Genomic DNA, 16,204 nt, shown 5'->3' on the forward strand with positions numbered 1-16,204 from the left:
TGCAACTTTGTTCTGTCATTTTGCTATCTTCCTAAATTGCACGATGATGGAAATTTTCAGAGTTCTGCTTCAACAAATGCCTCTATACTATAAAAAGTGCACATTCATTTTGAAATCCATTGTATTTTTTGATTTACATTTTTTCTTTGCTTTTATTGATGTCAAGTTGATGTATGTAGCTGCAAAGAATGAGTTAACAAACCTTTCCATGTACCTTATCCAGCTATGTAAAAGTTAGTGGTTTAGAAAATTGTCTTTGGTTACTTGTACTGAATGTGCATTCCATTGACTTTAAAGGAATTAAATTTTGAAAGTGGAATCTGACACACAGCTGAAAAAGTAACTGAAATATTTCTATCTCATTTAATGTTCCCAAGCTAAATTGCAGCCAAATTTGATCCAATGTCAACTTTTCAAGGGTCACTGGATAATGACAAAGAGCAGACATTCAGGCTTGTTTTTCTCTCTCTCACCAACACAGGCTGTTGCCAACTGTACACATCAGGAATTAAATCTGGGACTCTGATTCTTAGTACTTACTGAGGTGCCAAGCAGCTGAAAAATGTGCAATGCTTTATCATTTTGGGACCATAGATACTTAATGTGAGTAAAATTTGCCTAACACCTTTATAGGCTTGAAGCCCCCTTAGGTTTTCAAGATGTTGGCTGTAAATACAAACACTATAACAGTTAGCTGCTCCAAGAAATCAATGGGCAAGTTCCCTTGTCATTTAGCATTAATGGGAAAACCAAGAAGGCATGGGAGGAGTATAGACTATAAGACTTAGGGGCAGAATTAGGCCATTTGGCCCATTGAGTTTACTCTGCCATTCAAATTGTGGCTAATGTATTTTTCCTTTTAATCCTATTCTCCTGCTCTTTCACTATAACCTTTGACACCCTTACTATATTTAAAGCAAAAGTTTATAGGTTCTTGATTGGTAACTAATCAAGAACTTCACTTCACTTTAACTATACCCAATGATCTCCACAGCTGCCTGTGGCAACAAATACCACAGATTCACCACTACCGCCTGAAGCAATTTCTTCTCATCTCTGTTCTGAAGGGATGTTCTTTTATTTTGAGGCTGTGCCCTCTGGTCCTATACTCTCCCACGACTGGAAGCATTTTCTCATCCACTCTATCCAGCCTATTCAATATCCGTTATGTTTCAATGAGATATCCTTCATCCTTTGAAATTCCCAATGAGTGTAGACCCAGAGCCATAAAACCCACCTCATCCATGAACTCTCTCATCCCAGAATCATTCTTGTGAACCTCACCTTGACCTTTAAAGTTTATTTTGAAAAACAAAGCAAAGTAGTGATTCTGATGCAGTTCATTGTTATTCATTCAGTTACCCTGACAACTTAACACTGAATAGGAACTCCAAATATGTTTATTTTTTATTGATACAATATCCTTCATGCATCCAAGGTCATGCAAAATTGAAAACATCAACAAAACCCTTGGCCTCCATCTATTCAATGCAGTCCAGATGTTCTGCAGGACAGAAGGTTTGGTAGAGAGGCCAGTCCGAATTACATACAAATCGTTTTTGTAGCATCGGTCTAATTTCCAACTTTAAAGTATCTTTGCAACAGCACACGCAAATGGCACGATTTCATATAAAAAAGGTATTTTAAAAATCCCTAGCACAATTTAAAATTCGAGGTGTTCAGCGATATTCTCAGTATACTAATTCATCATTCAGCAGTCCTAAAACTAATCCTCAAATTAATCACCCGTGGTAAAAGGCAGTATCACTGTAATTAATGCCACATGCTTATTATTGCAGTTGTATGAAAGCAATGGCATCAGCAGCACCCTTTTCCAACCCCCATGCCACAATAGCTAGACTGAAAAAACATTCCACAACTAGAGGTTGGCACACATTTTATCCAAAAAAAATGACCTTCAAGCAATTCACATCCCATTTGTTCATCTTCTGTTACAAGGTTAAGCTGAACTTGTTGAACTTTGCTGCAAAATATCATGAATTAAATGTTCTCTATGTGGGGGTGGGGGGGGGGGGAACATGCTAAAATATCCAATTTACTGCTTTTGGCTATTTTACAAACTTAGCAAGATAGACTGGATAATCAAATTACTAATCTATCATTAACTTAAAACTAATGAATCATAATATGCTGAATTTCACTTTCCCAATAACAAGTTCAAGAATGGCCCCAGGAAAGACATTGTCCTACTACTTGAAAGAAAATAACTTTAGATTTATTAATCTGCATTTATTAAAATCACAAAAGGTAATATATATGAATGGACAACTGCTATTAGGAGCTACATGTCTCTTAACTTTGCTATTGGTTATGTAAATCTCATATTGTTACATTTCATTTCAAGAGAAGAGTTAAATCATTAAATGTAGAAAACATTATGCAGTTATTTTTATGTTTTTGCATAACACAGCAACACATGTAAATATAAAACATGAAGGTTACTTCACAAAAATCAGACGTTATTGATGAGAAACCAAACCTGATGTGGGCACTGTCTTGTCACAATTGACTTGTTTTCCTTAGTCCTTTGATGAATGATCTAACCATATAATTTGTTGGTTAAAAGGTCTAACCCAGTGTCATTTTGAATGGATTTCCTCTATCGATAAAGCAGTCTCTCTCTCAAATTGATTTTGCTGTAGAATGACCACGGTAAAAAGAGTCTCTAAAATACTTTCAAATTACTTTCAAGATAGAGTTAGTTTATTTTTCTTAGTTGCTTTCCTTCTCATGAAAATTATATTCCACCTGGATCCCAGCATTTTTTCGTATCTCATTTTAGCATTTAAAAAAAATCAATATAATTAAATAAATAAATTTGAGGCTTGGCTGCTCAATCTCTGCCATCCAGAATCAAAATTAATGTTGTTCATTGTTGTTCACAAATCTTCATCCAATAAAAATATTAGCCATCTAAAGGGCCTGTTAAATTGGAAGCTTCTGCTCAACATTATTTCAATTTACATAAGAACAGAAGAAATCGATGTAGGAGAGGAATAACTGACCCCTTATGCTTGTTCCACCATTAGGGTTGATACTTTATCTTAGTGCCACTTTTCTGCACTAAACCTAAAACTTTTGTCTCATTCAATATCAAATGAGCTGGCAACTTGTCTTTCGAGGAAGTAAATTGGACTTCTGTTAGCTTTCTCTCCATTTCACAAGTCTTTCACCAAGCTTTGTCACTATTCAAGTTGCAGCTGAGTAAAGACTGACCTAGCAGGCATCCCACTGACCGAGGAATGCCCATCAACATGATCCAGGTTCCTGTGCAATGATCCAAAATGAACATTGCAATGCTAATGACATAATCTCGTATTCCAACACAAAAATTGAGGGCATAATGACAGCTCATTCCAGCATGTCATGAATTGACACAGAAATACTGCTTTACACTGTGGAAGAAAAGTGATTTCTTATTGTATGAGCTCTGAAGATAAGATTGAATCCTGGGCTTGTATATTTTCCTTTTTTTTTGTGGCTTGGATATTTCTTACTCCAGCTTGTGAAAGACAGCTATTTTTGAATCAACAAAAAGAAAATCACTATCTGACCAACCAGATTCCTGTTATGATGAGTTTTAGAAATGCCATTTTAAAAAATCCAAATTAATACTCTTAATTTGCGAGAGCACAGGTCAGGAATAAGGTGGATTGGGTGATATCTACATTACTAGATTTGCACTATTTGGGTATCCAACAAAATTTTACAGCAGATCTTTGTCTGACAAAGAATGGTCTCACCAAAAGCTCCAGTTCCATTTCAAATGTGTTCCATCTGGTCAGGATAAGATTGGTACATTTTGTTTTGTCTGACATGAACTCAAAGGTTCACAGCCAGTGAAAGTACTTTCATCAGTACATCTGAGACCAACTTTTATTACTGATTTATTTGTATTAATTGCGTTGGTTTAAAAAAAACTTTTACTCTAAGTTTAATATTTATGCGAAACCCACAAACTGAGTATCTGTAAATTCATAGGCAAACAAGCAGTGAACCATTGGCAATATTTTTGAGATTATTTTTGTAAAAAGTAAAGAAACAGGGTGTCAAGGTGAAGAATCCTGTATCAGTTAGCAAGGCAGGTTTAAATGAATGAGTTAACCTGTACTGACATATTTTGTACAAGGTGAAAGAAGACTTGCCAGAAAAATAAACAGATACCTAGGCATCATTGACCAGGAACATGAGTTCACCAAATATATTTGCTGTCCCAGCACTCCAAATTCGAGCAACAAAATTGGGAATAGATCTGTTGCAGAGTTGGATCAAGATTAAGCCAACTGATGTTCCAAAAATACTTGCCCACTGTAGTCAATCACACCTGAATTTTTGTTTCCAGAACAGGATTTGGATTCCCAGCAATATGCTTCCTGCAAATACCAGCCAGCAGGACCTAATCTTTCCTGCCACAAATTCTTCTTGGTTACTACAACATTTTTGTGCACTTGGCAAAGGAATTTAATTTACAACTCAGTCGAAATTCGAGGTAACAATTGAACCGTATTCTTTGGATCCAGCTCATGCAGTTTCAAAAGTATTCCTTGTTCTCCATGTTGGAATGCACGTACAAACGAGGAGGCTGCTATGAATTTGCAGTGACTTTGTTTCAATAACAGTTGTGCAAATAACTTTGTGGCACTCTCAAAGCAGCAGGCCTTAACTTGAGCACCAAGGCTTCCTTCTGTTACCACTGACCATTTCTCTGACTAACCACCAGCCAAATGATTAGTTATTCATCTTCTACCACCACCAGATTGTGTGCAATCCACTATCATCACATAGTGAATACATCCACCTCATAAAATTCTGATCTCTCTACTTTCCATATGTGCGCTTGCCCCAATGCGCCACTATAATTTCCATCAATATCCCAATCCAGCCTATGGTTGCTGCTCGCCCTGCCCTCTTGAAGGATTGCTCTGTGCATTCTGAAATGCTTCTTCCTCCTACTTCCCTTCACCATAATCCACACCCAATTTGATCTCCTCTACTAGTTCTGCAATGGAGGAAAAATCTTTGATCATTCTTTTAGGCAAGGTCTATTGCACATGATATTGTGAGCTTTTTGTGTGGTTTAATGAGGTTGCTGGAAGTTGATAATGGAACTGACACTCCAAGTTACTTGGAATATTGTGCACAATTCGGGCACTACACTAAATGAAAGATGAGGTAGCAATGGAGAGAGTGCAGAAGAGATTCATTCAGATATTGCCTGCACTGGAAGGTTATAGTTACAAGCAGAAATTGAATAAGCTTGGTCTTTTCTCACATAAGAGGCTGAGGGATAACCTTGTAGAGAGGTTTAGTATAAGGAGCATAGGAAGGATACATTTTCTTTTTCTCCAGGGCAGGTGATTCTAGAACTGAGGGGCACAGGTATAGGGTGAGAGGGGAAATATAAAGATGATGAGAGGGATGTTTTTTCCACCACACAGAGGGTGGGGTATTTCTGGAATGAGCTACCAAAGGTGGTGGTAGAGGCAGATACAATTACAATGTTGTAAAAACATTTATTTTCTGTACAATTTGATAAGTTTAGTTGAATCCATTTTTCAAGTCATTGAGCAATTTCCAGATCCACATTCCCTCTGAAGGCAACAATTAATTGACCAGGTTGCTGAAGTTTATTTCCCAATTTAGAGGCATTCAGTTGGCATCCTGCAGCCTTTCCACAGAGTCACCAGATGATCTTGTATCATGCAGCAATGTTTCTGTTAGATGTTTTGTCATGGCGTAGGTTTTAGATGAAGAGGAACAAGTTTGACTTTGGCCTATGACGACGGGAACTTGACCATTTGTTGTGTAATCTTACCATCTTTTAGATAAGTTTTTAAGTTTCCTCATTATTAATTCTTGCATTTGCAATTGGGCATGCTAGTTGGGGGGTGGGGGGAAGGGAAAAGAGTTTGGGAGTGAGGGTGTGCAGATGGTTACGGTGTTTCTCATTAACTCTTCCCAGACAGCATTCCTACTTTAAAACAATGAGAAGATGAAGGGGCTCGGTGGGCCAAGCAGCATACTGAGAAATGTTCAGTTAACATTTAGGGCTTGGACCCAATACTGAGAAGTCTAAAGGGGGTTTCTTCGTTTGCTATCTCTCCTTCTCAATTTAGTCTTGGAAAAAGATCCCAACCCTAAATATTGCTTGGCTTTTTCTTTGCACTGAGTCCCTCCACCTTTTCGTTGTTTGCTCTGGGTTCCAACACCTGCAGTTTTTGTGTTTCTCCAGTGTAGTTACCCCTACCTCTTACCTATAAAGAATTTTGCATTGCTCTTCTTGATAATTGCAAAGTCTCTTGTTTTTGATTTTATAGATTTGCATTCTCAGTCAGAATTGCAAATGATGCTGTTTTACGCAAGTGCAATAATCTATAAGAGCCAATGTTTATTTAAAGACAGCTGTGGCCTTTAAGAGCTGCCAATGCATGCAGTTTTTTTAAACTTGATTTTTGGCAGTCCCTGTGTGTCAGCCCAATATGGGTTGGGAAATTGCAATGAATAATTCATCAACCCTGGAAAATGTTAGATGTTTCTGCAAGGCACTAATATTTATGAAAATAATATCAATTAGTGTAAGCTCTACCAATATATTTACTGAAGAGTGCCATCTTTCTGCAAGATTGCCTTGCAAACTTTATTATTATACTGCGTTAAGTTTCAAATCATACAAATTCCAAACCTGATACTCCGTTCTAATAACATTGTTCATGGACAACTCTATCTTCAGCATATTATTCCTCTTAGGTAGGGATGGAACAAAACAAACTGTCAAAAGTAAAGCTTCCTATCAAACACCTCTGTAAATCAAATGCAAGACTATTATAGAAGCATTTTTATCTCACTGTGAAAACATGCTACTTTCCAGCAATTTAAAACAAGAGTGTCTGAACTTTTCCAATTTAAACTATCTATATAGTTTCTCACATGATTTTATCAGTTTGACCTTTGCATGTAATATGCACAATATTATCCCTCAACAATTATCTCTACATTTTTCAGTAAAGTCAAATATAGTCAAATGATCAGAATATCAACCAATAATATCAGCTGTAACTCATAGCAAGTCATTTGCAACTGAGGCAGACAGTAATGAATTTGAACACCATTTAACAGCGCATCTAAGCTGTCTGTACAATACAATTGTTTTTAATTAAATATTATTTATTAACCCACAATGATATCATTAAACTATTATCTCATTGTTAAATGTTGGACCTTACTAAATGCAAATTGCCTACCACTTTATCGACAACTGTCAACACTTTCAAAAATGATTTCATTTATTGCTTAAATTTAGTCATACAGCACAGCAAAAGGCCATTTTGACCCATGAGTTCGCCTCCCCCCCCCCCCAATTTACACCCTATTAACCTATGCTCCTGGTATGTTTTGAAAGGGAGGAGGAAACTGGAGCCACCGGGGGAAACCCTTGCAGACACGGGGAGAATGTATAAACTCCTTACAGATAGTGCAGGATTCGAACCCGTCCCGATCCTGACCAACCATGCTTCATTTTAAAGCAAATTCTTTCCATTATTTATCATAGTTTTCAAAATAAAGTAACATCATCATTTTTGATCCTATGGAGTCCAGACTTTGAAGCAAAATTAGGGAAGGCTAATTTTACACATCATTGCCGAGAAATCAGATCCCCCCCCCCCCACCCCCCAGATTTGTTCAACTAAAACATGAAAATCTGAAGACACTGTGGTTGAAGTAAAAAACACAGTATTGGAGAAACTCAGCAGGTCAAACCGTGTACTTTATATAGCAAAAATAAAGATGTGGAACCAATGTTTCAGGCTTAAAAGCCCTTCATGAAGGTATGAGCAAAATACACCTGAACCAAATGGTGGGAGGAGGGGCAGGGGGAAGGTCCATTGTGCCCTTTTCTATATTGGAAAGACTGGATGCAGACTGAAAGATTGCTTCACTGAGCACCTTTACTCTGTCTGCATCAGTGACAGGAATCTCCCAGTGGCCAACCACTTCAATTCTGCACCCCACTCCCATGCTGACTTGTCTGTCCATGGCCTCATGAATTGACCAACAAGATCACTGTAAATTGGAGGAGTGACTCTTAATTTTCCATCTGACCACTCTCCAGCCAGATCGCATTAACATCAACTTCTCCAATTTCTGCTAGCCTACTCCCTGTTTTCCCTCCCTTCCCTTTCCCTCTGTCTTCTCCTTCTCTCCACCCCTTCCCTTTCTATTCACAGAGCCCCTTCCCCATGCCCGCTGCTTGCTGTTGTGCCCTCCCTTACTTATCCACCTATTTATCACCTGCCTTTGGGACTGTACTCCTCCCCCTGACCCTCCCCTCACCATTTTGTTTGGGCACCTGTCTACATTTTGCTCAGACCTTGATGAAGGTCTTAAGCCCAAAACATTGGTTCTGTATCTTTATCTTTGCTATATAAAGTAAACTGTTTGACCTGCTGAGTTCCTCCAGCATTTGAGTTTTTAACTATCAAGCAGCCATAAGTCAAAGTCATGCCTCTCAGTCCACAGTCTGCCAAATTCATGAAACAACAACCAGTGGTCAGAAATAGCAGAATCAGGCTACAAATTGAGGCATCTTTATACTGCTATTATCAGTTCCCTGCTAGAAGCAAATTGTGCACAGATACAAGGGGTAATATTTAACCCAGAAACCATATTCTGTGGAGAAGATGGGGGGTATTTAAGATTGCAAATTATTCACAAGCTTCAGTGTTGGCTATAGCAGTTAAACTGCCAGACTAGTAATCCAATGGTTTGGAAGAACAATCCAGAAACTGGAGTTCAAATCTCAATGTGTGGTCTATGGAATTTTAATTCAGATACTTTTGGATGAACCACACTTGGTCAAAGTAATGATGACCACAAATGTACTGATTGTTGTAAACCCTTTTTTTTAGGGGAGGAAAACTGTCAGCCTCATACAATTTGGCTGATATACAACTCTGTCCATGGCCTCACATGGTTACCCCACATGGTTACTTATATCATCTATTGTGGTGATACACTACTAGCCGACTGCAGGGGGCAACCTGTGTACCTACAGGAAGATCACCGGAGGACAGACCACACCTGGCCGGTTGTCAATCAGCCGACCTGAATGGATGAAGTCCCACCTGGTCGGCTGCCATCATCCGCCGGGATATAAGCCACATCTGGCCCCCTCGAGGTCAGTCACATGGAGTTGCAGCTAACTACAGCAGAAGACTTTAAGTAGAATAAAGCCTGTTGCTCAGTCTTTCAAATCTTGTGTCTGCTTACTGTCACCACAGTGCATCACATCTGTAGCTCAAAGCAGATGAGGGGACTCTGGTTCTGCCTTTCTTTGTACATTCTTACTTGACCAAGGTATCTTTTATAGCAAGAGAAACTTTTATCACAAACCAGACAACAATAATGAATCAGTTCAAGTAACATTTAAAAAGTTTAAACCTTCTAATTTTCTTCCCTACTGAAGTGGTCAAATAAATATTGGCACCTTAATATTCAAACACATTACAAACCTGATTGCTGAGAATTCAACAGAAGCAAACCTTGAACAGAGATTTTCGTGATTCTTCTACATATATAAAAAAAACCAATTATATTTAAAGACAAAGCAAAATTCAATGTTCCAGTCGCTTCATGATTAACCCACTGCACAATCTGGATCATGAACACACAGCAAATTCTGAGACAGGCTTGAAAGTGGGGTGGGGGTTTTTGTTTTCAAAATTGGGAGGAAACTTCCATCACTAATCTCTACCTTTTTTCCATTCATTTTTGAGCAGGCAATGAAATGACAAAAAAAATACTAACTGCTTCCTCACGAGAGACAAAACTAACACAATTGAATAAGTAAAACACATGTTGTCCTCCACCCTTTATATTTATTGCAACTGTCAGAAGGAAAGAGAATTGGTTTCATTTTCTAGTTAATGTCTTTTTAGTCTTTTTATCCCACAATTTTCCACAGAATCAAGTTGCCCTCTTTTCCAGTTGTGTGCATCAAAGATGAATGGTAAAATTCAATGCTCAATGATTTTTTTTTAAAGATAAATAGTTCAGATTAAAATGTATGACACTAGTATCCACTATTTATGCCCCTCCCCATTCATCCCTCCTCTCACTACCTTTTTTTTCCCAAGTGCTTGCCTGCCTTTTGCTTGCACTTCGTCAAAGGACTCAGGCCTGAAATGCTGGTTTTATATCTGTGCCTCCTGTTGGACGCTGCAGGGCCTGCTGAGTTTCTCCAGCACTTTTGTGTATTTACCTGCTACTTGTATCAATCTATAAAGGCAATTTGTTTACATTGCTTATTTAGTTTTGTGCACTTTTGTTATTGCAAGCATTTTAAGTTCAGGTATCTTCAGTCGTTCTCTTTAAGAGAGCCTCTGAAAGATTTGCATAGCTCCCAAAACAGAGAGTTTTCCTGGTTCCTTGTGTCTGACTGGAATCGCTGCTGCAGTATTTTAAAATTGGGAGATGTTTGATTTTTGGGCTTGTTTCGTTGCTGCACAGTGATGTCAAGTATAAAGTTCAGCTGTTCTGCATCAATGCTGATTGCAAGAAGTGACTTTCAGCTCACTGATTTTAAAAGCATTCTATTTAAAGAAGAGCAGGGTGTTTCCTAATTTTTCCAATTTAAATTCCTTTCATAATTAACTCCTATCAAAAACAAATGATTAAGTTTTCTTGTGTGGACCTCACTCTGAACTGGTTGATCTTCATCTATGATAAACCAGCAAAGCAAAAGTAAAGCATTTGAAAGCCAGCAAAAATTTGGTTCCAGAGTTTGCCACTGAGAAAATCAGTAGTGCATGACGGCAGTAACAACGGGCTTTTATGCTGGAGCACACGAAAGTATCAAAGTCGAGACAAAATGGCGGAGGACAGGGTTCTTTTGCAAGATGGGAAGATCTGTCACAGATCAACACAAATAAATACACATGCTGGAGAAACTCAGCAGGTCAAACAATGTACGTTATATAGCAAAGATAAAGATACATAACCAATGTTTCAGGCTTGAGCCTTGAAGGCCTCAGGCCAAAATGTTGGTTATGCATCTTTATCTTTACTATGCTGGAGTTTCTCCAGCATTGTGTTTTTACTTCAACCACAGTGTCTCCAGTCTTGTTTTTTACAGGGATCAACACATATTTATTCAGAAGGGGGAGGGGTATTAGGAGTTGGCCTGATAGATCGAGGGTTAATAGTGAAGAAAAGAATGGATTGCCAGGGGTTAAAAGCAAAGGGAGAGAGAGAAAGAAAATCAATCTGTGGTCAGGTAAGGGATTGACAGTTGGAAGGAGATGATAACTAGGGAAAAGGATGTCATCCAGTGAGAGAAATGGGTAAGGAGAGTGAAAAACAAAGCAACAACAACATTTGGGATCAATAGAGGCTCCAACAAATCGGTGGGTGGGAAGTTGATATCAGATTCACTCATCAAATTGGAGGTGGGGTGAGTGGGTTGGAATTTGGTCAGGTTATTGGATGGGAATTGGTTAGCCCAATACCCTGAATGGGGGTGGAGTGGTCACAAGAGTGTTGGGTAAGGGACTTCAATGAAGAGGAATCTTGGTGCCTGGCTGAAAAACCCTGAAGGAGGTACCCTGAAATGTGCAAATATCATCAAGGCAGTTCTTGGTAACAATGTTCCTGGAAATGATACCCATTGTATATGGACATCACTGTACATCCCTGGGTTGTTCTGTGTGTTAGCTCATTGGGTCTGCAGAGACCCTGAAGGAAACTCACTGCAATACCAGATTTTCTATTATCTTTCAGTTTTCTTCAGCATCAAAGGAATATTGTAAAATGGGATTCGGGCATCTCACTAATGGGGAGTATAATGTGAGGGGCAGTGATGATCCAAGAGCTGGCAAATGAGGGATGGATCCAGGTGAAGAAGGGCTGATGAGCAGATGGACCCAGATTGGGAAGGGGGAATGGGGAAAGTGAACACATTGACAGGGGCTGAGAGTTATTAGTTGTAGTTTATAGAGTGATAACTGGCAGCAGGCAAGAGAGGGATGGTAGGCATATGAGGACCTGTGGGTGATGTGCAGCCTGGAGGGGGAACAGGAGACTGGATGATATGTGGGAAATGACCTGGGTGGATCAGAAGGAGAGAGCAAGGAGCCAAGATGGTGTGGGATACCTGCAATCTGAAAAGTCAATGTACATGACATTTTGTTGAAGACTACCCAGGTGAACTGTTCTCCTTTGTGTTTGGCTTCACCCTGGCAGTGAAAAAGATTGAGGTCAAATAGATTGGTATGGGAAAAGAGAAGGGGAGATCAAATGACTTGTACCTCACCACTGCAGATAGAGAGTAGATGATTAGCAAGGATCTTTAGTAGTCACTTGTGATCTTGCTAGTATCCTTTTTGGGATTGGAAGAAAAAAAACTATGTTTGTGGAAACAATGAAAATGAAGAGATACTATAGGCTAGCTACTTCCTTCTGTGCAACAATCTTTGTTGGTGAAAGAAAACCCACTGGAAAGGGGAGGGAAAATAATGTAATGTGTGTCTACTTTAGGAATAAGATTTTTTTTTAACCAAGCGAACATAATAGTGTACTAACTTGTAACAGAAACTAAAAGATAAAATCTCTGCATTATGTCACTAATAATAAAAATATCTAATTATCATAGTTTATCAAAATACTGTACATGATTAAGTATCACACAAGGGGGTGGGCAAGCCAACAATTGTCCATTTTGATTGAACTGTATCTGAATCCAGTCTGCAGAAAGCAAAGACGGATCCAGACCTAACCTGGACCAGTGAGAAGCACAAATTGAGAGAATTAATTAATTACATTTCTCTCTAGCCTTGCTCAGCTCAAAATATGCATAACGTTAAGTCTTGGAAAATGTGGGGCAGGAGATTGGACTTTGAATTGACAAATGATTGGAAGTACTCGTTTCTGTATCTCCATAAACAAAACAAACCATGAAGCAAAAACAATCAGGTTGGAGTTTAAAATGTAGTATTATAAAGAGTTCCCAGACAATACATTCCTAAGTATGACTACTTGGTGCTGTTTGATTAATGAGTCTTATAAATAATTTTTTTTGTAATCATTACCTGCAACTCAATTTAAAACGAATGAAGGTAACTTTGAAAAAAAACCATTTACTTGATATAACTAGACAGCAGCAATCACTTTTCTCAGTAAATTTAAAGTAACTACATTGTTAAATGATAGGAATTAATTGTGTCCTCTCCTCCAAAATACCAGTATCATTGTTATCTGCCATTAAAGCCTTGCAAAAGTGTGCAATTAACAGAGACTTCCTTTCACTAGTGGGATGTTCTCACGGGTACAAACTCAAGATCTGAAGATTGAAGCACCATACCAAAGATGGAGGAAACGGCTCACTATAACTTACACTTAAAATTAGTTATGGCAAATCTTAGAATTAAAAGAAAAAAAAATCAGCGCAACTAACAGAATTTCTAGTAAGCTTTACAAAACATTCCGGTTGCTGAGTGATATAGGGCCTGTCTGCCCAGGCTTGTTTTAAGGTTTTTGGTAACTATTTGCATATGAAGATGGAATCGGAGATGGCAGCGATGAAGGAATCATGTGGCATTAGCCCCACACAGCAAACAGGTAAACCCTACCTCTTCTCCCCACACTGTGTATCGCATACAATTGTGAACAACATGGGGGAGAATAGGCTTGATCTTACACATCCACTCAAAGTTTTTACTCCTTAGAGTCTGGTGGTTGTAAAGCCTTTTCCCCCACTCACATACCACCATAAATAATCCCTTACTAACCACAGAGCACCTATGCCATCAGTGCTCTATGGTTAGTAAGGGATTACTTAAGGTGGTATGTGAGTGGGGGAAAATAAAGGTTGAGAACCACCGCCTTAGACAGTTAAAGAACTCTAAACAAGAAAATGCATCTGAAACATTGTTAATGCTCAGTCATGAATGTTCAAAGAATCCATGTAAAAACTCAAACAAGACACAGAAAACCAGTGTATCAAATTAAATCCAGGAGCCAAGCAGAGCAGTTTTGCATGTTAAAAAAAAAGGACAGGACTAAGCGGTTGAACACAGTTAGTGCAGATGCAGTCTGAAAGATGACTGTTGAATGCAGGTGCAGACACTCAATATCATTCAATTGGAAACCTTCTGGTGAAAATATAGCCATCAAATCAGTATGAGAGGAATAGCATTCATCAAGCGTAACTCTGTAAACTTTCCAGTTATGTGCAATGTGTTTTGTTAGTACTGAGTATGCCTGATAAAAGCGGAGTGGGATGCTACTGTTTCAATTGAGCATCCCATTCAGTAAACTAATTTATTTCAGTCACTCACAATCAGAGGCAAGTTATTTGAAATATCATTAAAACAAAAAAAAGACTTAAAAGGCAGTTGTTGGTTCTCTTGGTTGGAAGAGCTGTACTCTCTGCACCAGGATCTTTCCTTTGATGGTCCCTGATGTTTAAACGTTAATGGCATGAGCATGCTTCTTGCAGAGTGGCTTGTCCTTCTTGGAATAAAATGGCTGGCCTTCGAGGTTCACATGGCACACCTGAGAAAAAGGCAAATTACAAAAGTAATGGATCAAACTTCAGCCGCTGTTGATCAATGTAGGAATGCATGACCTCTAGCATTGCATTTTCAAAATGTGACGTCAAACTTGAGTTTGAAACCACGCTTCTTGTCACACTACCGAGGTGCACGCACAAGCAGTGTCACAGCCTCATTAGGTGGAGGTGCCCTTCCGAATGCAGATGTCCCCGTTGGTCCAAGAGGAAGGGACAGCCCTCCAAGAACTAGCAGGTTGTAAGAATGTTCTCCCAAATTATTTGAATCTTCATGCTGTCTCACTTGTGCTAAGATGCATATCTCACCTTGCTCTTGGTGTAAAGTTGTTGAAAGTATATGTTAATATATACCAGAACAATGGGCTAATTGTCACAATGGCATAGGATGGGGATACCAATACCCCTGAGCATAAAGCCCTGAAAAAGGTAGTGTGACACAGCCTAGGACATCACAGGCAAAACCCTTCCCACCATTGAGAGCATCTATAGAGAATGCTGCCTTCAGAGAGAGCAGCAGCAATCATCAATGATTTACACTACCCAGTGCATTCCTCAACAACAAACACAATCAGGGACTCACTTAAGGACTCTTACTTGTGCACTTTGATTTTTTTTCTTTCTATATGGCACAGTCATTTGTTTATTTGTTTGCATGTGTGCATTGAGTACAATTTTATTTTGCATTATCAATAAATCGTAACTCTGCCCCACAGGAAAAAGAATCTTAGGGTTGTATGTGATGTCATCTGTATTCCCTCAGGAAATGGGCACAGAGTTGTGGGAAGTAAAGAAAACAAGCAGTGAGGTCATGGAACCTATACAGATTAAAGAGAATTGTCTTAAAGCAAATAAGAATGGATATTGACAAGGACCTGACAAAATAGTCTGTCAGACCTTGAGGGAGGCTAGTATAGAAATTGCAGGGGCTCTGGCAGAATTATTTTAAATGTCCTTAGCCACTGGTGTGGTGCCGGAGGATTGGAGGGTAGCTCACGTTCCGTTGTTTAAAAAAAGGCTCCAAAAGTAACCCTGGAACTTATAGGCCAGTGAGCCTTATATCAGTAGTAGGTAAATTATTGGAAGGTTTTCTAAGAGATCAGATATATTATTTGGATAGCCAGTAATTGATTAGGGATTGTCAACATGGCTTTGTGTGTGGTAGGTCATGTTTAACCAATCTTAAGAGTTTTTCGAGGAGGGTACCAGGAATGTTGACAGAAAGCCTGTGAATGTTGTCTTCGTGGACTTTAAAGGCCTTTGACAAGGTTCCTCATGGGAGGTTAGTCAGGAAGGTTCATGGTTCATGGTGAAGTAGTGTACTGGATTAGACAATGACTGGACGGGAGAAGCCAGAGAGAAGTGGTGGATCATTGCTTCTTAAATTGGAGATCTGTGACTATTGGGGTGCCTCAGGGATCAGTGCTGGGACCATTGTTTGTTATCTATAACAATGAGCTGCAAGATAATGTAAATTGGAAGGGATCTGGACCAACTGGAAAAATGGGCTGAAAAATGGCAGATGGAATTTAATACAGACAAGTGTCAGGTGTTGCATTTTGGAAGGACAAACCAAAAAAGGCACTGAGGAGTGTGGTAAAACAGAGGGATCTGGGAATACAG

General features: G+C 38.9%; 2 protein-coding genes across 6 annotated transcripts in view; one reads left to right on the forward strand and one right to left on the reverse strand.

Moving 5' to 3' along the window:
• The window catches only part of LOC138736366 (uncharacterized), a 74,431-nt gene that overhangs the window by 12,566 nt on the left and 45,661 nt on the right, over positions 1–16,204 (forward strand). The gene's annotated exons all lie outside the window — the stretch shown is intronic.
• Positions 1,385–16,204, reverse strand: part of LOC138736363 (LIM domain-binding protein 3-like) — a 163,925-nt gene continuing 149,105 nt past the window's right edge. For all 4 annotated transcript variants that reach the window (XM_069885746.1, XM_069885744.1, XM_069885745.1 and 1 more), the window contains one exon: positions 1,385–14,568. In XM_069885746.1, the coding sequence (XP_069741847.1) occupies positions 14,479–14,568 (90 nt within the window). In that variant the 3' untranslated portion in view covers positions 1,385–14,478. The remainder of the gene's footprint in view (positions 14,569–16,204) is intronic.

The sequence above is a fragment of the Narcine bancroftii genome, chromosome 6, assembly GCF_036971445.1.
Source record: "Narcine bancroftii isolate sNarBan1 chromosome 6, sNarBan1.hap1, whole genome shotgun sequence".
NCBI lineage: Eukaryota > Metazoa > Chordata > Chondrichthyes > Torpediniformes > Narcinidae > Narcine > Narcine bancroftii.